The sequence below is a fragment of the Scyliorhinus torazame genome, chromosome 7, assembly GCF_047496885.1.
Source record: "Scyliorhinus torazame isolate Kashiwa2021f chromosome 7, sScyTor2.1, whole genome shotgun sequence".
Classification (NCBI taxonomy): domain Eukaryota; kingdom Metazoa; phylum Chordata; class Chondrichthyes; order Carcharhiniformes; family Scyliorhinidae; genus Scyliorhinus; species Scyliorhinus torazame.
This window is the reverse complement of record NC_092713.1, coordinates 72,699,682-72,727,370: the sequence shown is the minus strand read 5'-3', so window position 1 is coordinate 72,727,370 and position 27,689 is coordinate 72,699,682. Positions and strand designations below refer to the sequence as shown.

General features: G+C 45.4%; 1 protein-coding gene across 1 annotated transcript in view; it reads left to right on the top strand.

The window, feature by feature from the left end:
* The first annotated feature begins 1,858 nt into the window (after positions 1–1,858).
* Positions 1,859–27,689, top strand: part of LOC140427287 (uncharacterized) — a 254,987-nt gene continuing 229,156 nt past the window's right edge. The window contains exons 1-2 of the mRNA XM_072512861.1: positions 1,859–2,029; positions 18,233–18,410. Of these exons, the coding sequence (XP_072368962.1) occupies positions 1,873–2,029; positions 18,233–18,410 (335 nt within the window). The 5' untranslated portion in view covers positions 1,859–1,872. The remainder of the gene's footprint in view (positions 2,030–18,232; positions 18,411–27,689) is intronic.

The following is a 27,689-nucleotide window of genomic DNA, read 5'->3' as shown; positions in this document are numbered from 1 at the left end:
GTGACTTCTGTGGTTCCATCATACTTCTCAATGATGCCTATGAAGAACAAGTCTTCCAACGAATAAGCATCTAAATCGTTGGAAAAAAATTCTTGGAAACCCTCGTCCTTTGTAACCACACTTCTAACATTCATCTGTTTTGAATTTAAATTGGAAGATTTAAATTTGTGAGTGGACCTGCACTGAGCAGCGAAGTGGTTGTGTTTGCCACATTGTGAGCTAATCTTTCCTTGAGAAGGACATTTTTTTTGAGGGTGGGCGTTCCACACCTTCCACACATCATTACGTACACGTCATCACGCACAAAACTTCTTTGAGCATGCGCAGATCAGTCTTCGTCTGTCTCGCATCTTTCAGCGAAGTGCACATGTGTAGGTTTAGAATGCGCGCGTGCAAGATGGCTGCTGTCTTAACACATTCTACCTCGAGGTTCGTTTTCGCGTCCTTTTCTTGGAGAAAAATTTAATTAAACTGACTTTTGGATAATTGATGTAAACGGCACATTTTGATCGCGTTTTCAAGGTTGAGATCTTTCTGTCTCAGCAAACATTCCCTGCGCATATCATCGATTATTCTGAAGACAATTTGATCCTTGATCATTGAATCATTTAACACAAAGAAGTTACAAGATTGAGCTAACAGTTTGATTCACCTTTAGTTTGCATTCTTCTGTTGAAAACAGTTTCATTTGTCTGAACTTTGCAATGAAGATCGAACTTTTCTATGACTAATTCAAATTTGGTCTTATCTTGATCCGCAGCAAATTGAAAAGAGTTATATATTTCTATGGCTTTTGGGCCAGCCATTGTTAGAAACAGCTATTTTAGTGCATTACTCGTATTTTTTAAATCTGAAGCATCTAAATACAATTGAAACTGCTTGAACACTCTCCAATTAACATCAAGTTTACCGGTGATCCGGAGTTGTCATGGAGCTTGAGCTTTCTCCATCAGTCCTGGATTCCTAGATGTCCTGCAGTAACAGGTCAGTAACAGTCGGTGCTGCTTAGAATGTTTAGAATGTGCAATCCACATGCAGAAAACTGGAATTCTAACTATTGGATTCTCCTGAAACCTGGGTTTGTATATGCTTAAGTACATGTTATAATAATAATCTTTATTAGTGTCACAAGTAGGCTAACATTAACACTGCAATGAAGTTACTGTGAAAAGCCCTGGTACACAAGAGGGAGAATTCAGAATGTCTGGATTACCTAACAGCACGTTTTTCGGGACTTACCTGACTAACCAAAATCAAATTGAAAGTAACATGGCATTTTGAAAAGTATAAAAATAGCGAAAGGGAGAATTCGAGAAAAGGAAGACATGATAAAAGATGGAATAGAAGATTAAAGAATGATGAATTAATACCGCTCGATTTCAGCTGCAACCCATGTAAGGTACACTTTTTGCCGCATTCATGATTTCCTTTGGGTATAACTGGACACCTCAGAGCTGATTGTAAATATCAATACCTCGGGCTGACCAAGAGTTAACAGCCCCGTGGCAAATTATTTGAAATGTGGGCAACTAATGTTATGAGACGTGTAACCACGGGTTGCATTTTTAAAAGTTCCAAACGTACGTGACGGATGGGTTTGCGATCGCCGTTGCAGGAAATTTCAGGCCTCCAAACCACCCTCTTTTTGTTGGTAGAACACCGCCAGGTGGAGCAGGTGGCACCTGTGGCGGGGCCGGGAAGTCCGCGTGCCATCCAGGTGTCAGCCAGGAAACGTCGCGAGACTTAAACATGGATGTCACAAAAGGTGAGTGCGCGCGCGCGGGGGGAGTCTCGGGGCCGTGGGAATGTGCAATGGGGCGGGGGGGTCGCGTGCACTGTTGGCCTGAATCTCCTGGTGCTGAGGAATAACTGATGCTCCTTCCTTCAAGTGGCATTTTAACCCCATTTTCTGTTCCTGTTGGACAAATGCTGTCAAACTTTAAAAAACAATTGTTTCTTTACATCTTCATTTTCGAGGTCATCCAGAACCGGGTGTTAATGAAGAAACCTGATGCAGACACTGGCGTAGGTAAGAGGTTTCATTAATTCTGAACGTATTTATCTTCCATTGCACTAAAATAATTGCCATTTTTGTGGCTATTTTTGATTTTAAAACACCTTTAAATGGCCTTTAGGTCTCTTGCTTAGGTTAAGCATTCTCCATACCAGGAAAGCACATTTTGTGAGCACTAAGATGTACGTCTGAATTTATAATTAAAAATAATTAGTTTAAGTGGATATTCCTCAGCCTGGAGTAGCAATTTGCTAGGCCTCCCTTAAGCAAACTTTGGTTCATTTAGTCATGATTTTTCCCCCTCTTACCCCTCCGCACTCACTTCAGCTTTATTCATTACTGTCCCTTGGTGTTCTGAATATAAGTCTTGTAGTCTTACCACATGGCAAACTGCAGACATGCACGTGACAAATCACTAGTGTTTTCCTCTTTAATCAAATGTTTTTCAGGAACACAAATTACCTCTACATTATCTTGTACCATTTTGACGAATACTTGTTGCACATTTTGGGGTTAATAATGCAATTGGAATACAGACTCCATATTGAAGATCATGCCTTCTGTTGTCTAGACCTTAAGCTCTCGAATTTCTTCACTATCCTTCTCATCTCTATACCTCGTTCTTCTGCAAATCTGAGGTCAACTATATGCACAGATTTAAGGTGACTTACTCAAAAATGAGAGGGCACAGATTTAAAGTGATTTACAAAATAAGTAATTGTGATATAAGAAAAAGCTTTTTCACACAATGAGTGGTTCGGGTCTGGAATGCACTGCCTGAAAGTGTGGTGGAGGCAGGTTCAATTAAGGCATTCAGAAGAGTATTCGTTGATTACTTGAGGAGAAATAGTGTGCAGGGGTATGAGGAAAATGCAGGGGAGTGGCACTAAGCCATGATGCTCATTTGGAGAGGTAGTGCAGACACCATGGGCCAAATGGCCTCCTTCTGTGCTGTAACAATTCTGTAATTCAGTTGATCAGCATGTAATCAGGGGCTGGTTTAGCACAGTGGGCTAAATAGCTGGTTTGCAATGCAGAACAATGCCCCGCAGCGCGGATTCAATTCCCGTACCAGCCTCCCTGAACCGGCACCGGAATGTGACGACTAGGGGCTTTTCACAATAACTTCATTGAAGCCTACTTGTGACAATAAGCGATTATTATAATAGTATCAATAATAAGGAAGCATTTTTCACAGTTGCAGACGAGGCTTGTTCATAAGCTGAATCTCATTTAAAGGAGAGGATCACTCCAAGTTGGTGCCTCTCCATTGCTGTAACCTCTTTCAGCAATGCACCATCTAAATAATTCTTGTTCTTCAACTCTAGCCTCTTATACATTACTGTCATGTGAGAGTATCTTTAGGAAATGGGTGTTTATAAATGGGTGTGTATATAAATATCTGTATAGTGAGAGTACCTTTAAGAAATTGGTGTTTACTACTGCAGTGATGTCAGAGAGTAGGTGGAGCTGGGCTGTCTGTCGGCTTTTTACTTTCGTTTAAGGCTGTTTGCTGCAGCGTGTGTTTTAGTTTCGTTTTCCGTGTTGGAGCTGAAGCCAGACAGAGCAGGTGTACTGTTGATCTCTCTGTCATGAAAAGACTATCTCTTGATCATTTGGTGAATTCAGAATTATAAATGTTCTCAGTAGTGAATGTAAACCTAATGTGCTTCTGTTAAAAGGTTTTTCTTAAGTCTTCTGGATGTTAAAAGGACAGCTTACGGATTACTTAGTGTTATATTCTTTGGGGGTTGTATTTGAATTAATGGTTGCTAAGTTGTTCACTGTATGTTTTAAAAAGGTTAACTTGAGTTCATAGAATAAACATTGTTTTGCTTTAAAAAATACTTTTCCATTTCTGCTGTACCACACCTGTAGAGTGGGCCGTGTGCTCCCCATACCACAATCTATTCAAAGTTGTGGGTCAGGTGAACTCCATGGTACACTTTGGGGTTCTCTATATCCTGGCCCATAACATTACTAACTCCCTTCGCCCACCAATAATTATTGTACTTTCAGCTAACTAGGCCTTATGTTTGATAGAAATTCGTCCATAACCTTTCTGCCTTTCACCTTCTTCTTTTCCTTTCAGAGTTTTCTTGAAACCCAGCACTTTGACCAAGCTTTTCGTTACATCCCCTAAATATCTCTGCCTTGAGCTCAGTGTCCATTTTGATAATACTCTTGTGAAGTGCCTTGGATTTTTTTTTAATGCCAATATGTACATTGTTGCAATGTAGTCTCGCGGGCTGAGCAGCACAAAATTGGCTGAGTATATAAATGGGTGCTGCAAAAGAGATCCATTCCCTCAAGTTATATCTCACGTTTTCCTCAAGGACATCTTTTTGTGGATAAGACTGGGAAACTGGAACTTCTCCGCTCAAGGAGCAACAACCGACTGGGGAAGATGGAAGTTTACCAAGTTGCCCAGGCATCGATAACTAGTCCAAATTCAACCACGCCCGCCAACCTTCAACTTTTAAACACATTGCATGTATATCAACACAGTATCTCTCGTCCTGATAGGGCATTATATTGGGGGAGTGTTCTGGGTTTTGTAAATCCATAAAACCAGATTATGTGTGCTCCGTACCTACAGTCAAGTCATTAATATTTAACGCAGTATAAAGATGTTGTCGGTATTTAGAGATTGGCAAATACACAGAGTATCAAGTCCCCTTTCTGTCGAACACGATAGGGAAGTTTTATTTGAGGCTTGTGCAAGTTGTTCTTTTGACAATTGAGACAAACCAATTCCTTCTCATGGTTTTGTTTTTAAATCTGAGATTAGATCCTAGTTGGTTGTTATTCCTCGAGCTGGTAAGTTCCAGTTTCCCAGTCTTATCCACATAAAGTTGGAGCAAATTAGAAACAGTTTCTGTCCCCGACACACAGTGCAGACAGTGTGGCCAGGTGGGCCAGTGGTGTTATCTCTGAGCATCATGTTGAATCTTGTTAAATTCTTGTTTTTACAAAGAAGCGGCTTCTCCCCATGAATTACAGAATTGTTACCGGCCGCAGGCTCCACGACCCTTCTGACCTGACACCCGCCTGTGACCCACCTGAGTGTCTAGGTCCACACTTTGAAAAACCCTGCCTTACAGAGTGGGTGACTTGGAAGGTCTATTTACATTAAAGGAGTGATATTTAAAATAATTAAGGAAATAAACTGTTCATATTGACATATTATTTAAATTAGGTAGGGTAGGGAAGACCAGGGATAAAACATATAAGTTATCCACATATAAGTTATCCAAGGACAGAAATAGGTTACTTGTCAGGGGATTATTTTCTTGAGAATAATAGACATAAGGAACAAGATGTATGCATTGAATGCTTCGCTGCATGCCTGCAAAAGATAATTGTAGCAGATCTTGGGTGGGACAGAGATCATGGTACAAAAAGATAACTGGAATAGCAATTAATATAATCATGGATAATGTGGTCTCCTGCAGCAGATCTGATTGCCCAATGGGATTGGAGAAGACTTATCCCAATTTCATTCCCCTAAAATGGACAGGGGTTTTTGTTTTTTGCATCTTCCAGGGCCGCAGGTGGATGGGGGAGTCTTGTGAATCATATTTTTAAACTTGATCCCTTTGTGGAGCATTTTCAGTAGACCAGCTGCTCTTTTCCTGTCCACTTTCATATTCTCGTTAGGAGAAAAAGATTGCAGCAACCAGAAAAAATAGAGGTTGACCACAAGACAGGAAAAAACGGTGCACAATTGGAAGCTTAGTCTGCTGCAGTCATCAGGCAAGACAATTTGATCATATATTTAATTGAGTGCCATATGGTGCCTGTTATGTATCAGAGAATATATTCCTGCAGGTTGAGTGCCATGTGATGTGCAGTGACGCTAGCAGAGTGTTTACATGAGCTTTGGGCAGATCACCATCTTTAACTATGCGCATCACTTCTCAATAAACCTCTCATCGTGTGTATAAGAATCCAGAGTGTGGGCATCTCCATACCTTTTCTCTTTGCGGAAAAAATAAATATAACAGAAGAGAAAACTGGCGATGAGGATTGAGGCAGGAAGACTTGCTTGCATTGAAGTGAGTGGGATCTGGGCTACAGGGATTGCACACGTGGCAAAGCTAAATGGGCTGCAGGGAATGGGGATTTTGAAGTCTGCCGACTCTGCACGGGCCACTACTTGGGGAGAAAAAGTTGAACTACAGTAAGGAAAACTGGGAAAGAATTCCTAGTTACTTGTAAAGGGGATTGTTTGTGCCATACGTTCCATTAGTAGACAGAAGGGAGAAAGTGTAGACCCAGGAGCCGGGATCCAAAATGGCAGGAAAGACAGGTGGCATGGATGCATTTGATGAGAATTACGAGACATGGAATTCATATGAGGAAAGATTCCAATTATTTCTCATAGCAAATCAGACACCGGAGGAGTAAAGGTCGCAACATTCCTCAGCTCTGTAGCGCGTAAAATGTAATGCTACAGAATTTAGTTCACACAGCAAAACCAGGAGGAAAGTCCACATTGAATTAATGAAAACCTTAAATGAACATTTCTCTCTTAAATTGTTATTAATTGCAGATAGGTTTTGGTTCCACCACCATTGGAAAGAAGGTATCACGATCCCAGACCAGACTCCAACAGTGGCTAGGGTACTGTACCAAACCACCAATATTTTAGTTTCTTTGTAAGACTGCGGAAAGAATGATTCGCTCCAGGATTTATTGCATGAAAAATTAGGGCTTTGGTATTTCTAAAACAAAACTTTATTATAAATACAATATTAAACTTTTTAACTTCACACCCGTAAAATAACCCCTTAACTATACTACTCAATTTCCCATTAAACAACAAGAAAAGAAGCATAAAGCTTGCAATCCATCTTAAAAATCAGCACGGCGTAGAGGAGTACTTGCGGTATAGAACAGATACTGGCTCCGATTAGAACCCCTACAGACTCAAGCTGAATATCTTCAAATAGCTGCTTCAACTGGGTTGTTTCAACCTCTTCCTTGTCTTCAGACAAGACTGTTCTGCTTTTAAAATATTATTACTCTTTTTTAAAAAACTATCCTTCTGAGAAAGAAAACTGCCTTTACTTGTGGTCTGAAAAAAACAAAGGTTGACAGATGAGACTTCACTTCCAAAAGCCTTTCTCCAAAACTCTGTCTCTCTAATGCTTTCAAAAATGTTTCTCTGCCTTTCTTGGCTCCACCCAGCAATGACCTCATCTAACCAAGCTAAAAAACAAATGAACTTTCCAGGGAGTGAAAGCACATTAACTCCCCAGAGACTTCACCAGGTAAACCAACCACTATGCATTATCCCAGACTGTAAAACACATCCCTTCGTCAATTTTACCTGTTGGCTCCTAAAATCACCTCGGCCCTGCAGAACAGAATTTTTTTTAAAAAACATGACCATTGTAGACAAACATATTCTAACTCTTAAATTGGCCAATACATTTATAATCCAATTTTCCTAAAATCTTCCAATAGTCACAAATATGAAAGCATTTTACAGTTAATAGTATCTTTAAGAGGGTTAGCCAAATATTGGAAAATTTGGTGCAACACTTGGTGATATTCGTCATGACAGGCTGGTTTGTGAACTCCGTAGTGAAGCTATTCAGAGGAAGCAGCTTACTGTAAGTGTTTTAACTCTAAAGACTGCTGTGGAGGTTGTCACATCCATGGAGCTAGCAACAAGAGACGTTTCACAGATAGGGACTGGAGCGAAGATCCACAAAATGGATTCCACAAGAAACAAGGCTACAAAGGTGCAATCATGTCACCGCCAGAACGGCTACATTACCAAGGCATGCTGGACTCGAAAGAGTTCTCCTGCACCAAGATGCAAGAAAAAAAACTCACAGCTAAGCAGTCGTCAATAGGACTTTAAACTAGAGATTGGGGGTGGGGGGAAGGGAAAGTCAGGGAATCAAGAGGTGAAGTAATCAGTGGGAAGCGTAGCTGCTTAGGAATACAAAAAAGCACGAAAAGACAGAACTCAGGGGAGGTTACGATAGTCCCCATCCCACAAAATATACACAGTGAATGGAAAGGCTCAGTAAACCAAGGTCCACCACACTAAGAAAACAAAAAGGGACGGTCAATAGAGATTTAAAGGTGCTATATTTAAATGCGCGCAGTGTACGGAACAAGGTAGATGAGCTTGTGGCCCAGATTGTGACTGGCAGGTATGATGTGGTAGGCATCACAGAGACATGGTTGCAGGGGGTTCAGGACTGGCATTTAAACATCCAGGGATTCACAACCTATCGAAAAGACAGAGAGGTGGGCAGAGGGGGCGGGGTTGCCTTGTTAATTAGGAATTAAATTAAATCAATAGCACTAAACGACATAGGGTCAGATGATGTGGAGTCTGTGTAGGTAGAATTGAGGAACCACAAAGGCAAAAAAACCATAATGGGAGTTATGTACAGGCCTCCTAACAGTGGTCAGGACCAGGGGCACAAAATGCACCACGAAATAGAAAGTGCATGTCAGAAAGGCAAGTTCACAGTGATCATGGGTGACTTTAATATGCAGGTGGACTGGGTAAATAATGCTGCCAGTGGACCCAAGGAAAGGGAATTCCTGGAATGTTTCCAGGAGGGCTTTTTGGAACAGCTTGTGATGGAGTCCACGAGGGAACAGGCCATTCTGGACTTAGTGTTATGTAATGAGCCAGACTTGATTAAAGATCTTAAAGTAAGGGAACACTTAGGAGGCAGTGATCATAATATGGTAGAATTCAATCTCCAATTTGAAAGAAAGAAGGTAGAATCAGATGTAAAGGTGTTACAGTTAAATAAAGGTAACTACAGGGGCATGAAGGAGGAACTGATGAAAATCGACTGGGAGCAGAGCCTAGTGGGAAAGACAGTAGAACAGCAATGGCAGGAGTTTCTGGGAGTAATTGAGGACACAGTACAGAGGTTCATCCCAAAGAAAAGAAAGGATATCAGAGGGGGGATTAGGCAGCCATGGCTGACAAAGGAAGTTAGGGAATGCATCAAAGCAAAAGAGAAAGCCTATAATGTGGCAAAGAGTAGTCGGAAGTCAGAAGATTGGGAAGGCTACAAAAACAAACATAGGATAACAAAGAGAGAAATAAGGAAAGAGAGGATCAATTATGAAGGTAGGCTAGCCAGTAACATTAGGAATGATAGTAAAAGTTTCTTTAAATAACATTAAAAACAAACGGGAGACAAAAGTAGACATTGGGCCGCTCCAAAATGACGCTGGTAATCTAGTGATGGGAGACAAGGAAATAGCTGAGGAACTAAATAAGTACTTTGCGTCAGTCTTCACAGTAGAAGACATGAGTAATATCCCAACAATTCAGGAGAGTCAGGGGGCAGAGTTGAATATGGTAGCCATCACAAAGGACAAATGCTAGAGAAACTAAGAGGTTTAAAAATTGATAAATCTCCGGGCCCAGATGGGTTACATCCTAGAGTTCTAAAGGAGATAGCTGAAGAAATAGTGGAGGCGTTAGTTATGATCTTTCAAAAGTCACTGGAGTCAGGGAAAGTCCCAGAGGATTGGAAAATAGCTGTTGTAACCCCCCTGTTCAAGATGGGAACAAGGAAAAAGGTGGAAAATTATAGGCCAATTAGTCTAACCTCGGTTGTTGGCAAGATTCTAGAATCCATTGTTAAGGATGAGATTTCTAAATTCTTGGAAGTGCAGGGTCGGATTAGGACAAGTCAGCATGGATTTAGTAAGGGGTGGTCGTGCCTGACAAACCTGTTAGAGTTCTTTGAAGAGATAACAAATAGGTTAGACCAAGGAGAGCCAATGGATGTTATCTATCTTGACTTCCAAAAGGCCTTTGATAAGGTGCCTCACGGGAGACTGCTGAGTAAAATAAGGGCCCATGGTATTCGAGGCAAGGTACTAACATGGATTGACGATTGGCTGTCAGGCAGAAGGCAGAGAGTTGGGATAAAAGGTTCTTTTTCGGAATGGCAACCGGTGACGAGTGGTGTCCCGCAGGGTTCAGTGTTGGGGCCACAGCTGTTCTCTTTATATATTAACGATCTAGATGACGGGACTGGGGGCATTCTGGATAAGTTTGCTGATGATACAAAGATAGATAGAGGGGCAGGTAGTTTGGAGGAGGTGGGGAGGCTGCAGAAAGATTTAGACAGTTTAGGAGAGTGGTCCAAGAAATGGCTGATGAAATTCAACGTGGGCAAGTGCGAGGTCTTGCACTTTGGAAAAAAGAATAGAGGCATGGACTATTTTCTAAACGGTGACAAAATTCATAATGCTGAAGTGCACAGGGACATGGGAGTCCTAGTCCAGGATTCTCTAAAGGTAAACTTGCAGGTTGAGTCCATAATTAAGAAAGAAAATGCAATGTTGTCATTTATCTCAAGAGGCTTGGAATATAAAAGCAGGGATGTACTTCTGAAGCTTTATAAAGCATTAGTTAGGCCCCATTTAGAATACTGTGAGCAATTTGGGGCCCCACACCTCAGGAAGGACATACTGGCACTGGAGCGGGTCCAGCAGAGATTCACACGGATGATCCCAGGAATGGTAGGCCTAACATACGATGAACGTCTGAGGATCCTGGGATTATATTCATTGGAGTTTAGGAGGTTGAGGGGAGATCTAATAGAAACTTACAAGATAATGAATGGCTTAGATAGGGTGGACGTAGGGAAGTTGTTTCCATTAGCAGGGGAGACTAGGACCCGGGGGCACAGCCTTAGAATAAAAGGGAGTCACTTTAGAACAGAGATGAGGAGAAATTTCTTCAGCCAGAGAGTGGTGGGTCTGTGGAATTCATTGCCACAGAGGGCGGTGGAGGCCGGGACGTTGAGTGTCTTTAAGACAGAAGTTGATAAATTCTTGATTTCTCGAGGAATTAAGGGCTATGGAGAGAGAGCGGGTAAATGGAGTTGAAATCAGCCATGATTGAATGGTGGAGTGGACTCGATGGGCCGAATGGCCTTACTTCTGCTCCTATGTCTTATGGTCTTATGGTCATGTTTACCAATTGGTGGATGAAGTTCAAGATCGCTCAAAAGGCAGTGCAACCGAGCTGCTGCAAGAGCTAAAGCTAGGTGTTGTATCAATACAGGGCGATCAGCAATGTTTTTGGTTATATCCAATATTTTACGGTCATGAAATTAAAATGGAAATGGATACGGGTGCAGCACTATCGTTAATACCTGAGACAATTTATCATCAAAAGCTGAAGCATCAGCCTTTGAAACCGTCAATTGTGATCATAAGGATGTACATTGAAGAGGTTGTATCATTAACAGGATGCATTTTGGTTAAAGTAGAAGCAAATGGAGAGACTTGCCTCTTCACATTGACCATTGAAACGTCCCTGGTCTATTTGGCAGAGCACCGTAGGCTAAGATTAGGTTTAACTGGGAAACATTTAATCAACTGGTCGATTCAAAGAGCAACTTGCAACAACGTCTGATGAAGTACAAGAAGGTGTTCAAAGATTCGCTAGGTTCTATGACTGGAGTTGAGGTTCACTTTAAAAATCAAGTGAGACAACACACATAAATATCTCAAATTTAGAACCATACCATATGCCACCAGTCCGAAAGCTTAAGACGAACTAGAAAGACTAGTATGAATATGAGGTCATTGAACCTGTTACTACATGTGATTGGGCAACACAAGTAGTTCCTGTATTGAAACAGGATGGCTCAGTGAAAATTTGTAGAGATTTCAAAATTGCTATTAACCCAATATTGTACAGATATCATTATCGACTGCTGCAAATTAAAGACTTGTTTGCTGGACCCTGGCAGTTACACTTGGGCAGCCTGGCAGTGCCAAGATGCCGGATTGCCAGAATGCCACCCTGCCCTGTCCATGATACCCAGGGGCCTTTCATGGCCTGAGAGACCTTCCCAGGTGCTGTTACATCTGGTCCCCATTTGCATGGACCAGTACTAAATGGCGCCATGGCAATGTCTCCCAGGCACGGCTGTTTAGTCTCGAGCACCGGGTGAATCCGCCATCTGGCTCATTTAAATATGCAGTTCTAGAACTGTCCAGCGAGGGCGAGATCCAGATCACGCTGGGCAGAATGAGTCGGGTGACTCGCAATCGTCCCAGCATGGAGCCCAATTTTGGGCTCGCACACAATTTACCCATTGCGTCCGGATTGGTGCCGGGCGCCATGGGACCACTGAATCGCACCCGACATCTGTGCCTGCTCTTTTTCAAAGATCCATGGATGAAATTCTAAGTGGGTTGACGGGAGTGCAATGTTATTTAGATTACATACTCCTCACTGTTTCAAGTCAACAGGAATACTTGGAGAATTTAGAAGCTAACCTAAAACATTTACATAGCCACAACCTGAGAGTTAAAAAGGAAAAATATGATTTACACAAGGAGCCAAAAGAAAGTCAGCAATCTTAAAAGGACCACGTTCTCAAAATGTGACAGAATTAAGGTTGTTTTCAGGATTGATTAATTATTATGGTAAATTTGTGCCGAATTTAGCAATACCATTGAAACCTTTACACACCGTGCTATGTGCCAAACAGGCATGGCACTGGTCAGAAGAATGTGAGAATGCATACAATGAAGTGAAGGAAGCTTACAGAAGTCAGATCTGTTGATTCATTATAACCCCAAGATGAAGTTGCAACCTGCTTGTGATGCCTCATCCACTGGGGTTGGTACAGTCGTCTCGTACATGATGCCTTCAGGAGAGGAACAACTCATACTAACGCAGAAATGAATAGTGCTCAGCTAGAAAAAGAAGCTCTTAATATAATTTGCGTTATCCACCATTATCTTTATTGGCAGCTGGGAGATTGCAAACATGGTCGTTGATATCGATGCCCCACGCATTATGCTATTGAATATTGCAAGTCAAAGCAGCATGCAAATGTCACGATTGCTGTTACAATCAAGCATAACCTTGAAGAACATTTTGTCAATATTTTGTATTTCTTGCTTGTGGATAGTGTACCTGTGACTTGATCTCAAGTTCAAAGATATACAAGAATCAATCCAGTGATGGGGAAGGTGATTGACAGTCCATAAAGGAATGCTGTCAGACATTCTATAGGAAAAATCCAGACCTCAAGTCCCACATCACATGAATCATAGAATTTACAGTGCAGAAGGAGGCCATTCGGCCCATCGGGTCTGCACCAGTCCTTGGAGAGAGCACCGTATCCAAGCCCACACCGCCACCCTATCCCCGTAACCCCACCAAACCTTTTGGGCACTAAGGGCAATTTAGCATGGCCAATCCACCTAACCTGCACATCTTTGGATTGTGGGAGGAAACCGGAGAACCCGGAGGAAACCCACGCAGAGGAGAATATGCAGACTCCCCACAGATAGTGACCCAAGCCGGGAATCAAACCTGGGACCCTGGAGCTGTGAAGCAACTGTGCTAACCACTGGACTACGGTGCTGAAGACTTGAGTTGACAGTGCAGAATGAAGTTCTATTATCTTGTGATTATTCCTCTGTGCTTGTGTAGTAGAGTCCTTGGCCAACTGCATGAGGGACATCCTGGTTTGGTGAGTGTGGTAACGTGGCCCCTTTAAGGTCCACCGATCACGTGACCAGCTCTGGGCTAATGGCACAGGAGCAAGTGAACCCCGGCCAATGGAGAGTTTGCTTGGGGCCCTGGGAGCAGACCCTGGGCAGTGTGGTCCAGGCAGCTGAATGTAAAGATTTTGCGTTGGATTCTCCATCATCAGGATCCTCCATTTTGCCGGCAGCACACTCATGCACGCAGAGTTCGTGAAGACATGGGGATGGCCACAATGGAAAACCCCATTGACCGGCTGCCGGGACGGAGGATCCCGCTGCCAGCGGGTGTGTGCTGTGCCGGAGAACAGGTCTGGCAGGATGGAGAATCCCGCCCGCCCTGTTGTATGTTGAATCTCGCCTGCTCCTGTGCCTGTTATCTAACTGTCTTTGCCTTTCATCAATAAACCCCTTTGTTCACTACTGGAAGCCAAGTGTCTGTCTCGAGTCACCACATTGGCAACGAGGTACAGGTTTTCGAGTGCAGATGACAGTTGTGAATTGAGGGGGAAGAAGGGACAGTTAAGAAAGTAGGGAAGCTCCAGCACGCGTCACAATCATTTCAACCGTGAGTGGAAATGCCTATCATTGGGAAACTAGACTCATTTGACCTAGGGGTTGAGTCAGTGCATTGAATGCCTCGGGGTGGGGGGAGGGGGGGGGGGGGGGGGGGGGGGGGGGGCCTCACCTATTCAAAATTGGACTTGCATTGGAAGTAAATGTCAAGGCCATACTAAACATCCCTGCACCCAAAAATGTCAGCGAACCTTGGTATGGTCAATTACTGTGAAAGGTTCATCTCGAATCCAGCCACAACATTGGCACCATCATACCAGCTGTTAAGGAAGAATCAGCGGTAGCAATGGAGGAAGCCTGAAGAGGAAGCCTCCGAGTTGTAAAGCAAGCATTCCAGTCATCAAACCTCTTGGTGCGTTTTGATCTGGGGAAACCAATCGTGCTGACATATGGCTGTTTTACCCCACAAAATGGTAGATGGTTCGGAACACCCTATCGCCATTGCCTCATGGACCCTTTCTGAAGCAGAACGAAACTACACCCAGATTGAGAAGGAGGGCATACTGTTTATATTTGGTGTAAAGAAATTCCATATATATATGTATGGTCCATGGTTTAACATGCTGACTGATCACAAGACATTACTGGGTCTGTTAAGGGAAGATAAATCCATACTGCCTATAGCCTTGGCAGTGTTGGGCCCTGTTGTTGGCGACATACAACTACGCCTTTCAGCACCAGCATTGGATGCAAATTGCTAATGCGGATGCATTAAGTCGCTTGCCCCTACTCAAGAGCATCGGTATTCCAGGAGATCATTATAGCCCTAAACATCCTGGACACCCTGCCAGTGTCCACAGAGCACATCCACAGCTGACCCAAAGGGACCATTCTTTCAAAGGTCAAACGAATGAAACAGTCTGGCTGGCGTTACAAGAAGTCTGAACAGCTGAGGCCCGACTTCACTCATCAAGACGAGTTAACCTGTAAAGACAGTATGATTATGTGGGGGTCACAGGTGGTCATCCTGCCTCAGGCCAACGGCCCCTCCTTCAAGAGATTCTATCCAATCAGCTTTTCTTAGGCAAGAGTATGAACTACGATGGCATGGTTGGATTGTTAAACTATCGTGAAGATGGTATTACTCCAGACATGTTTTTTTCTCAAGGATGGTTTGGAAATTGAAAAATGCTAAATCTGCAGTTCATCATGTTGAATTCATCGATCCTAATGGCCTGCTGCTTACCATTTTATCTGCAATAGGACTGGCATCATTGAGCTGATCAGAAATGGAAGCATTGTTTTAACATTTAAGTTGTAATAAAGTGCATTAATTCCCCCCTCCCTTAAAAAATATAGAAAATAGGAGCAGGAAGAGGCCGTTTGGTCCTTCGAGCCTGCATCGCCATTCATTATCGTGGCTGATCATCCAATTAAATAGCCTAATCCCACTAACCCCCCCCCCCGCCCCATATCCTTTCATCCCCTTCGCCCTCAGTGCAATATGGCGGAATTCTCCGTTCCTGAGACTAAGTGTTGTCATCAGCGCAGGATTCATTGAGTTCCACGACAGCGAAGCTGGTGTGTCGCAACTGGACCAATTCAGCCACTGTTAAGGGGCTAGCACTGGCGCCACGTGGAATACAATCAATTCCAATGAGAAACGGTGCCGGATTCGCTGCGTCCGAGATTGACATTCAGGAGGCTAACGAGCTGCAGCCACATATTCACACCACTCCCCACACACATCATCCCAGCCAACAAGATGGCAGCGAGGAGAGTAGCACCAAGATTCATTGATGCCGAACGTGATGAAGGAGAGGCGGTTGACACTGTATCCCTGCCCGGGAAGGAGGCTGCCAGCCGCTGCCGTTTGCCGTGCCTGGGTGGAGGTGGCAGAGGCGGTCAGCGCTGTGAGCACCCCCCCCCCCCCCAACAGTGATGTTGTGGCAAATGGTAGGTGCAGCAATTGCGACAGAATGCAGTATTCTTGGCAACTGAAGCTTTGCCTCCTTTGAGGTCATCCACAAAGATCATCAGTGGAATTCTCCGTCGGTGGTATCCTCCGGTCCGCTGGCAGCATACCCATTCCCACGGGTTTCCCAACGTTGTGGGGTAGCCACAACAGGAAAACTCCATTGGCCAGCTGTAGGAACAGAGAATCCTGCTGCCTGCTGCTGGCGGACCAGAAAATCCCGCCCCATATTTTATTTTCTGCAGTCACCTGAATCTGCATCACAGTACCAGTGAAGCCACTTTTTGACAACCGTTACAGTTTATGTTGCAAATGTGGCCAATGCAGTTTGTCCCGATGCATTCCTTCAGTGGAAGTATACTGGGAGTAAATATTGAGGACAGCAGCTGCTTGCTGTCATTACTTTCCTCCAGCAATTAGGTTGGCCCAGTACCTCTTTGTGGTGGGTCAAAAAAATAGTCCTGCAACTGCAGTATACCAATAAGTCATGTGGTTTCTTCAGCCTTCATGTTAGCGATGTCTGTATGATTAGTTGAATAGAGTGGTAGGGAACTTTGCATCTGGCATTGCTCTGAAAAACATCACCACTATTTGTTTAGGGAGGGAGGAGGTTGGTGGTTAGGGGTTAGAAAGAAAGGGTCAGCCCGGCGGAGGATCTTGCTATTATGGAAAGACGCGAAGCCCCCTAGTGTGGAAGCTTGGGTAAATGACATGGCAGGGTTCATCAAGTTGGAGAGGATAAAGTTTGCCTTGAGAGGGTCTGCGCAGGGGTTCTACAGGCGGTGGCATCCGTTTCTAGACTATCTCGCGGAGCACTAGAAGGAGGTCGGTCAGCAGCAGCAGCAACCCAGGGAGGGAGGGAAGGGGGGAGGGGGGGGGTATATGGGTGGGCGGGGGAAGAGGGTTTTCGTAGGAGCACTTGAAAAAGGAAAAACATAAACATATGGGAGAGTCAATATGTGTGGGAGGAACCCATTGTACAAGTTCTGTATTATGTTGGATTGATATGTTTATGTTTTGTTCTGTTCCTTCTCTTTTTCTTTTCTGTTACGGAGGGGGGGTTTAATTGGTTGAAAATTTTTGTTGGAAAAACTTTGAATAACGATATTTTTTTTAAAAAGAAAGAAAGGGGCAGGAGAAAGGGCAATGAGTGACTCTCAGTGCCCCTCCTTCCTTTTTCTGATGCCATGACCCTTGATTAGGTGAAGTGCCTGACAACAAGTGCACCCCCCCCCCCCCCCAATGCAGGAGTCAAGTTCCCCAAGTAGTTACTGCCATGCCCCCTGCTGGTTGAATAAGAGGCAATTAAGTGGGCATTAATTGTCCACTAAAGGGCCTCAATTGGCATTGGGGTGGGAAGGCATCAACAAGCCTTGGAGGAGAGGTGGGAGAGCGGCGGGTCCCCACCCTTTACCATATAGACTGATTAAATGTCCGCCCTCCCCCCAACTTCCAAACTCACCTCACGGGAGGGCATTAAATTCCACCCATCAACTCCGCGGCTCTCTCCATAGATGCTGTCTGACCTGCTGAGTGTTTCCAGTGTTTTTCTATTTTTATTTCAGATTTCCAGAGTGGTTTTGGAGACTGGCACTGCCCTATTTTCTGACAGAATTCTTTGGTTTCTCATGTACGATTACCTTTATAGCACCTGTCCTATTGAGGCAGATGCAGTAAGTGATCGATATTGGCTTTGGTGGCTAGAGAAGGCACATGGGACGATCGTGTACTGATGAATTGGGATGGAATCACAGTTAGACAACAACTTACATTTGTATGGTAAAGTAAATTAGCATTGAAGTTAAGGTTATTGGAATAAATAATTTGAAATCAAACATTATGTGGCACAATGGTTTCAATGCGGCACAATGGTTTCAATGCTGTTGGGACAGCAACATTTTGTATTACGAGTATCTTGAATAGGTAAGAAACTGGATGAATTTTATATATAGTTTTGCCTGGTACTCCTTGGAGATTGGTGAATAAGAAATTCCCTTCAGACAATCGAAGAAATTAGATAATCTATAATGAGTTAAATTGTGCTTGGTCTCTGGAATGAGTAACCCTGATGGACTATATGATCTTTTTGCATTCCATTATTTTGTTCTTCCAGGTCTTTTTCTACTTAAAAATTAAATGATAAGCAAAACATTCATACATTTACTGTTGGAATATTAAAATGCATTCATATGGTGTTTTTCTTCCAGATTTGTTTGAAAATGGAGGTGCAGCCATGTTTAAAGTTGTGTCATTTGATACACCAACAGGAATAGTGCTTGCAATTACATTTGCAAGCAAAGTGAAAAGTAACTACAAAATTGATTGGAAGGCTGTGCAAATTAGACACAAGGAACGGGTAATTGCAAAAGATATTGAGCAATGCAAGTAAGTTTCCTTGATACAAAAATATTCTTTTTAAATAAAGCAGATTCTGAGTGTCACAGTGAGTAGTGAGAACACTGCATTTTCACCCCTGAAACTCGGTTGACATCTATTTCAGATCATGTTATGAATGTCATGGAATGAAAATCATGTTCAACTGTCAACCTGAAAGGTCAAAGTAAAATTAATTTGGAAGCTTTTAACTGAGTCCAGTAACCACGATACTAAGGATACCTCGAATGTATATAATTGACACTATGGGTGCGATCTAACCAAAAACTGGATGGGAATAACGGGGCCGTTGAGCTCTGGGAATGACCCCGCTCTCTAATGGCATTCTTCTTTTTCGGCCCTCAGCAGAGAACGCCCCGCCGTGGCCGCATTTCCTGCTTGATAGTACAGGAAGATATCGGGGTGGTGTTTTTAAATGCAGCCCCGATCTTTGGACCCGCCCCCCCCTAATGCAACCCAGAATCCCACCCAACACCCCAACTCTCCTGTTGGGGATCTTCGAGCCCGCCGCACCCCACCTCATACATGCATGGCACCCCCAGGCCCGATCCCCGCCGTGGGAAAAATGCCACCTAGGCACCTTGGCACTGCTGGCCTGGCACCTGTCAGCGCCAGGTTGGCACTCGGGTGGTACAGTCAGGATGCCCAGGTAGCATTGCCAGGGTGCCAGGCTGGTAGTGCCAAGGTGCCCAGGTGGCATCAGTAGTGCCATGGCGCCACCCCTCCAAGATACCAACCATCCGGGGCCTCCGAAGTACCGTTCCAATTGGTCCCTGTTTGTGGGGATCTAGTGCTAAACAGCACCCAGCTTGGGTCTCCTCGGTGAGGCTAGTAGATCCCGAGCGCTGGTTCGGTCTGACTTCGGCAGAGTTAAGTAAACTTTTAAGCCCTTGTGGGCGGGATCCAGATCGTGACGCCTCACAAGATCTCATTAGATCTCGCGAGGTGTAACGACCGTTGGGGATCCTGGAAGAGGCTCCGGCGGGACCTGGCCGGCAATATCATTACCGTTGTTCAGAGCCTATGGGTATGATTGGAAAAAATCATAGTTGGAAAAACAAAGAAGACATATGAGGATGAGCAAACTTTATAAAGTTTTGCTTTAATTACCTTGGGAATCACCAAATATTTATGCAGAATGATGGAGAAGGAGTACTTTGTGAAAGAAAAGAGTTAATGTAACTTTAATGTTTAATAGACATCTGGAGTAATGTGTTCGGGTTTGGTCTCCTCACTTTACGAAAGGAGATGAGGGACTTCTGGTGGCGGCCATGTATGGATCGGTTGCACACAGGCCAGCTCCTGCTTGAAGGTTTCAGTTTGGGCACTTTTTACCCGATTGATGGGCTATTTGGTCGGAAAGTTTGTACAATAGGTGGCAGGGAGTGAATTCTCCGAGGTGGAATGTCGGCGGGTTACTCCACCTGGCAGAGGTCGAATAAGGCAGTGGTGTTGGAGGTGGAGAGTCTGCGTGGCGCAGTTAAAGAAGACATGGTGGAGGCTGTGGCGTCATCCACCCTATTGCCAGTGGAGCAATTTATGGGGATGATTAAAGGAGAACTTGGGCGACAGCTGCTAGAGACGCAGGGTGATTGGTCTAGGGTGATTAAGGGAGCATTTGCCCCTCTTTGAGGTGCAGTGGAATGGGTGGAGAAACGCATGGAGTTGCAAGGTGTGACAATCCCAAGTGGTGGAAAGTGCGGTCATGGACCACAGTGATCGGATTGTAGAGTTGGAGGCAGAGGTGGCAATGCTGGGTGCGGCCAAGAAGCTGAAAAACTGAAAACAAGGATGGATGACCAGGAGAATCGGTCCAGGCGTCAGAATTTGTACATTTGTAGGCCTGCTGCCGGGGGTGGAGGGAACGAGTGCCACGGCCAATGTGTCAAAGATGTTGGCGAAGCTGGTGAACGAGGGGGTCTGTGAGAAGGTGCCGGAGGTGGATCGGGCACATCGATCGCTAAGGCAGGGGCCAAGAGCAGGGGAGCCACTAAAGACAGTGATAGGATGCACCAATTCGAGGCGAAAGAGCAGATCTTGAGGTAGGTGAGGGCAACGAGAGAATGTATACAGCGGATCCGAATATACCAGGACATTGATGCTAACCTGACCAAGAAGCGGGCTGGCTTTAATCTTGCCACGGCGGTGCTCTTCCAAAATAAGGTTTGGGTTGGCATGCTGTACCTGGCAGAACTTTGGGTCACTTTAACACAGCGTGGCAACTCGTGCCATTGTTTCGATCTTCAAGCAGGAGTTGCCACGCTAGCCAGCATGCTGGTGAACGGAAGTAATGTGGGGGTGGGGGCTGCAACAGGTAGCCAGAAGAGGGGGTGTTTTGGGAGGAGTGAAAGGGGAGGGAAGGGTGCTAGTGATGCAGATAGGGTGGATAGTTAATTGGCAATGATGGGGCAGAGGGGGGTGAGTGGTCATTTTGTTGGAGGGGGGTGAAAGGGGAGCGAAAGAGGTGGGATGTCCTCGCACTTTCATTAGCTGGGCGGGTGCAGATGATCCTGAATGTCCTACCAAGATTTCTTTTTGTGTTTCAGTCCCTCCCGATATTCCTGCCGAAAGCATTTTTTGATAGGATGGACAGGTTAATTTTGGCATTCATATGGGCTGGCAAGATGCTGCGGATTCAGCGGGTGGTTCTACAAAGGATGCTGCGGGTGGGGCAGGGGGGCCCAAACTTGCTGTGTTATTATTGTGCGGCGAATGTGGAGAAGGTCTGGCAGTGGTGGGGGGAGGAAGGGGCGGAGTGGGTGCAGGTGAGGAGGCGTTGTGTGTGGGGGTAAGTTTGAGGGTTCTGGCTGCAGCCCGTTTGCCCCAGGGAAGTATTCGGTGAGTCCGGTGGTGGCTCCATCCTTCAAGGTCTGGAACCAATTGAGGCGGCATTTTTGCATGGGGGGGTATGTTGCTGCTGGCTCCCATTTGTGGGAATCATCAGTTTTTCCCAGCAGGGATGGATGCGACATATAGGAGGTGGCACAAGGAAGGGGTGGAACAGGTGAGGGACTTGTTTGTGCAAGGAAGGGGTGTAGCCATCTGGGATGGCCACGTCCCAATTACAAAATGGACACTTGCAAAGACTGCAGGGAAAATTGGACAATGCTAAGAAAGAAGCAGGGCAAGCTCTGTCTGTTGATTAGAACCTTAAATGCTCAGACAGGACAGAAACTACCAAACGATTTACATACTAATGAGCCATCTCCGGGGACAAAAGGGAAACATTTAGATACACAATGTTAGGACAGACTCCCCGGCGCCAGAAGAAGCTAAGACAAAGCTGACTGACAATCACCAGGACACGCCCAGCGATCAGGGAACCACCCCTCTATTGGAGGAAAATCGATTCCGATGATTGGGAAAGACCCAATTAGTTGAGGCCAAGTTCAAGACCTGCCCAAAAGAGCGCGAAGCCCTTTTGAGTATAAAAGGTATCCCTCAAGGGAGAACGCTCCTTTGGCTTTGGCTCTCAGCGAAGAGAGAGACCAGCTTAGCAGCTACAGCAGACCAAGTAAGTTCCAAGTCAACGCACGCTACGAGATAGACGCTCCTAGTTGCTACCCTGTAAACAGCTCAACCCAGCAGCCTCAGAACCGAGCAACGGCCATTATTCCTCTGACTGAGTGGGCACCCGAAGCTAAGTATAGGCCTTAGTAATAGTGGTAGTTTAGTTTGTAGAGTTTATGCATGAGTAGATTTGACTGTGTGTAAATAAATGAGCATTGCTTTTGAACTTACTAACTGGTGTATCGAGTCATTGATCAGTATTCGGTTCTGAGCCTTGTGGCGTTGTCGAAAGATACCTGACGACTCTTGAGCAAACACGATTAAATAGAGCCAAATGAAGAGCAAACCAAAAGTTAGCAACATTTACTGGCGACTCCGCCGGGACTCGACTTAGAAGTGGCCTAACCACTCCGAGAGAACCCAAAATTTGAATTGAGAATCCAATTGGGAAAGAAAAACCACAAGCGTCAAAACAGTACTGATCAAGCCTCTGAGATTCGGAAGTGTGTTAATGCATGCGTGCTAACAGGGATATAAGGTAAACCTGAAAGATTTTGTTGCGAAAAACAGTCTGGAGTTTTGTAGGCCAGAAATTAGCGTAAGCCGTACACGTGTTTACATCACCGCTTTATCACCCCCTGTTCCAAATTCGTTAGAGATCCTCGTAGAGAGAATGGCAATGAAGGCAATGGAACGCCTTATGAACTCCCAGGAATTCGAGGTCGCAGCGACCAGTAGTAGAGTAGGACAGTGTTCCGTTTGGGAAGAAGAGATCAGGAAATATCTCAAAGGGAAAGGATAGCCCCTTTGGAGTGAATTCTGTGATAATGAGGAAACCTGATCCGGGAGTATCAGACATACTTGGTGGGAGAACCTGTCAGAGGTCCACAAGAAGAGCTTAGGGAAAGCTCACAAGCCGATGGTAATTGTGTCCTGTTTGGCACAAAAGGACATTAGGACGTTCTGTAGAGAGATCGAGGAGAGAGACAGAACCAGTGGGGTAGACGTGAGTGAGGTAGAGAAAGAGAATCGAGGTCTGAAAGAGTAGTTAACAGCAAGGGACAGAGAGGTGGATGATGCCATGAGGGCACACAGTCTTGTCTCGCACATTTGAACAGCTTTCAGACACAATACGATAAGGCCTACCAGGACAAGCAACGTGAAGTCTTGGTAAGACAAGAAACAGAACAGCAAATTGAGAAATTGCAGAAACAGTGCAACGATTTAAAAGCAGCCTCACAAGCACTCCATACTTCCACAACGGAACAAAGGCAGAGCTCAGGAGACCATGCAAATTGCCGGAAGCAAATTGCAGAATTGTAATCTCTGCTGTCCATGCAAAATGGCTTTCCGAGTACAATCGGACCCCAATCAGTTCAAGAAAACGGCCCCGATTGGCAGGAATTGAATGAGACTGCCCATAGATACGTACATGGGACATGTACGCAGGAAAAACCCCAGAAAAGGTAAGCGCCCCAACCCCCAACCGAACAGGTAGAACACACCCCCATGAATCCTGTGACCACACACCGCAGGGCCCCAGGAGAAAGAGCAGCAGACTTCCTTTACACAACCCCATTAACCGTGACCCAATTACGGGACGCGTGTGGAAAAATTACACCGTTCCTTCCCACATTCGACCCCCACCAATTTTTCGCAAAGGTCAGACAACAGGCTACCATGTACGGCCTGGACGAAAGGGAGCAAGTGAAGCTCACAATTTTAAGCCTCGACCCTTCAGTCGTAGCAGCCCTTCCCGACCCACAGAAGGTAGGAGGAGGCACACTCCAAGAGATGCACACAGCGATCCTTGATGCGATCGGCTTTAACAGAGGAAACCCCGTAGAAGGCCTAAATAAGTGTAGGCAAAAGAAGACAGAGCACCCCACAGCATTTGCTGGACGTTTGTGGATTCACTTTACCGCAGTTTTTGGAGAGTTAGCCCACGCCCATTTGTCCCCAGATAATATGGCCAAATGGACCTGAATTCTAGTCTCCCATGCCACAGAAGCAGGATGAAAAGCTGGCGCAAATTATGACCCCTCAGATGAGGCCCACAATGAAAAATGGGTTTTGAAGAGATTGTCCCGCGCTTGGGAGCAATCAATTGCAGGCAAAACCGCATTTATAACACCCGATGAAAAGCAGATAGAAATGAACCCAGTTAAGGCACACCAGAACCCCGCATGGATAAATGAGGGCAGGAACAGCCAACCCCAGACAAAACATCAAGAATGTTATAATTGTGGACAGCTAGGACACTTTGCACGAGAGTGCAACACGCCCCAGAAGCAGCAGAGAAACCAACAGACAGGCATCCTGAACAAGAATAGGGCAAAGCCGATCTGTAGCGTTAGCGCCCGTTCAGAGAGTACAGACATGGACGGCACCGACCGACTGTGTTCGCTAACTTGGGTCTGCGACACCCTTTGGGACAAGCCCGGTAGACCAGGAGTAGCAGGCAAAGTTCGGGGACAACCCGTGGAATTTCTTTGGGACACAGGAGTATCCCACACCACACTCAATCCCTCCACAATGTTCCAGCGAGACACGTGGCCCACAACAGACACCATTACACTCAGCGGTTTTACAGGCCATTTACAACAGGGACACATCACAGCCCCTATAGCAATACAGATAGGGAACATCGCAACCAAGCACCCCGTAGTTTTAGTTGATCTGCCCCAGACAGCAGAACATATCCTTGGGATCGATTTCATGAGCTCCCATAACCTTTCTTTCGACCCAGTGAACAAGTGTGTATGGAAATGGCAAAGGCAGCACGAGCCCCCGCCACGTTCACAGTAGGAGAATACGTAAATAGGATTAGCTCAGTAGGAGACTTCTGGTTAGACCCTTGAGCCATTAGTGCAGACAAACAGGTTAGGGCAGTCCTGCAGGAACATAAAGCAGCATTTGCACAGCACAAGCACGCCTGTGGCAGTTTGACTGGCTTTGTGAACATTACAGGTCCCGACCCTAAACCCCAGAAGCAGTACGGATTTCCCCAGGAAGCAGAGGGAGAAATCTCCAAAGTAATAGAGAGTTTGTTGGATCAAGACGTACTCAGATCAGTAGCCTCCACAAACAACGCACCGATTTGGCCCGTCAGGAAACCGGATGGATCATAACGACTGACCATTGATTACCGGGAACTGAACAAAGTAACCCCAGCAGCAGCCCCACCGTAGAAACGAGTCCCGAGACTATGCTCAAACAGGGACTCCAGTCAAAATCTTTTTCGGTTTTGGACATTAGTAACGGCTTTTGGTCCATTCCATTGGCTAAAGCGTGCCAATACAAATTCGCTTTTACATTCCAAGGGCAACAATACACGTGGACGTGACTTCCACAAGGCTTCCACAACTCCCCCTCCATTTTCCACCGACAGCTGGCAAATGGATTAGCAAAATTTTCCCGCCCCGATTGTCTGGTCCAGCATGTAGACGACTTGTTACTACAGACAGACACAAAGGGAGAGCACATTTTGCTTCTCGCCGAACTCCTAACACTCCTAAAAGAAATTTGTTGGAAAGTCAACCCCAAGAAGGCACAGATTCTGAAAGAAAAAGTGATTTACTTGGGAACAGTGATCACTCATGGTAAACGCGAGATCGAGCACAAGAGAATTAACTCGATCGTCAAATTGCCCCTTCCCCACAATGTCTCAGCCCTCCGGTCATTTTTAGGACTAGTTGGTTACTGCCGAAACCACATTGACGGTTTCGCCACTTAAGCAGTGCCCCTTTCCGAACTTCTCAAGAAGCAGGCATCTTGGGAATGGCTTCCACAGCATACAGATGCCATGGACACTTTAAAAAGAGCACTCAGCCCGCACTACAGGTCCCAGATCCACATTCCCCGTACGCTATTGAGGTAGCAAGCACCGACCGAACCCTTTCGCCCGTGCTCCTCCAGGAACGCCATGACCAATTACGCCCCGTAGCATACGCCTCACGCATGTTAGACCCCGTAGAGCAAGAATTTTCTGCCTGTGAAAGGCACCTGCTCGCAGTTTTATGGGCAGTACAATACTTCGCCTACATTACAGGACTCAACCCCATCACCATCCTCACAGAACACACACCGACACAGCTATTGTTAGACGGTCGACTTAAAGATGGCACAGTCAGCCAAATTCGTGCAGCCCGTTGGGCCCCTCTTTTGCAGGGACGGGACATCACGGTAAAGAGAATCAAAACCCACACATTCCTTGCAGATAATCTGCAGCATGCAGGCACCCCTCATGAATGTGAGATCATCACCACAAAACAGAACACAGGCCCATTTACTCCCAAGACACCTTCCAGGAAAACAGGTAGTACACCCCAGAGACCCCAGCCCACAGACACGTGCACACCCCTAAGGATTTATGTGGATGGCTCATCCACAGTGTTAAATGGAAAGAGAATTACCGGTTGCGGTATATATGTGGAGGACGCGCAGGGACGCGCCCTAGATGAAAATTCCTTGAAGTTGCCAGGACACTTAGGCTCGCAGGCAGCAGAGCTGGCAGCAATTGCATATATTGTAGACCACCCAGACTCGTTCCTGACCCCAGCAGACATCTACTCATACAGCTTGTATGTCTTCAATAGTTTGACAGAGTTCCTACCACTCTGGGAAACAAGAGGATTTGTTTCTACGGACTGTAAACCCCTACCCTCAGCCCCATTACTCCACCATATCTTAGAGACAGCGAAGGATAGGAAATACGGCATAATTAAGGTTCGCAGTCATCACCGTTCTTCCCCCCCCCCTGGTAACGTTAAAGCAGACGCCCTAAGGAAGGCAGGCTCCAGGCTCTGGAACCCCCGCCCGAAAGCACCCCAGTACACGCAGTTCAGGTCTCACAGACCACATTCAGGATTTAGCGAAGGCCCAGAAAGAGGACGAGAAACTCAGGGAAGTTTTAAAGGGAACCTTCCCAGCCCCGTACGAGGAAGTTTAAAAACGCAACCACCACACACAACGGTGTGATTTTAAGGGATGGCATTTATATAGTTCCCAGCCAGAACAGGAACCAAATCATTTGTCAATTCCATGACAATCATGGACACCAAGGAATTGAACCCACCCTAGCCCACCTCAGACCACTTTGCTGGTGGCCTGATTTAAAAACCGATGTCACACACTACGTAGAGAATTGTTTAATCTGTGCCCAGAACAATCCGGACAGATATGCTAAAAAGTCTCAGCTTAACCATACCCGCCCTGTTAATGGACCCTGGACAAATCTCCAGATAGATTATATAGGACCCCTACCCCCGTGCAGAAATGGTTACAAGTATGTGTTGGTGGTCATAGACACCTTCACAAAATAGGTGGAAGCATTTCCATCAAGAACTAATACGGCCAAGACGACGGCTAAAATATTAACCCACCACATCTCTACAAGATGGGGCCTCCCACGCAATATAGAGTCCGACCAAGGCTCCCATTTCACCTGACGTGTAATGAAAAACGTCCTCACGATTTTCGGAATGACACAAAAGTTCCATATTGCATACCACCCCCAGTCAAGTGGTATAGTAGAACGAATGAATAGGACATTGAAAGCCACCCTTAGGAAAATGGTTCAGCAAAATAATAGTACCTGGGATTCAGTACTCCCATTTGCTTTGATGTTTTTAAGAAACACAGTGTCAACATCCACAGGTTTCACCCCCCCCCCCCCCCCCCCCCCCACACCCTCGTGACCGGACGCCCCATGAAAGGCACTGAGTACTTACTTGGACTGGATTTGGCCAGCCCCACAGT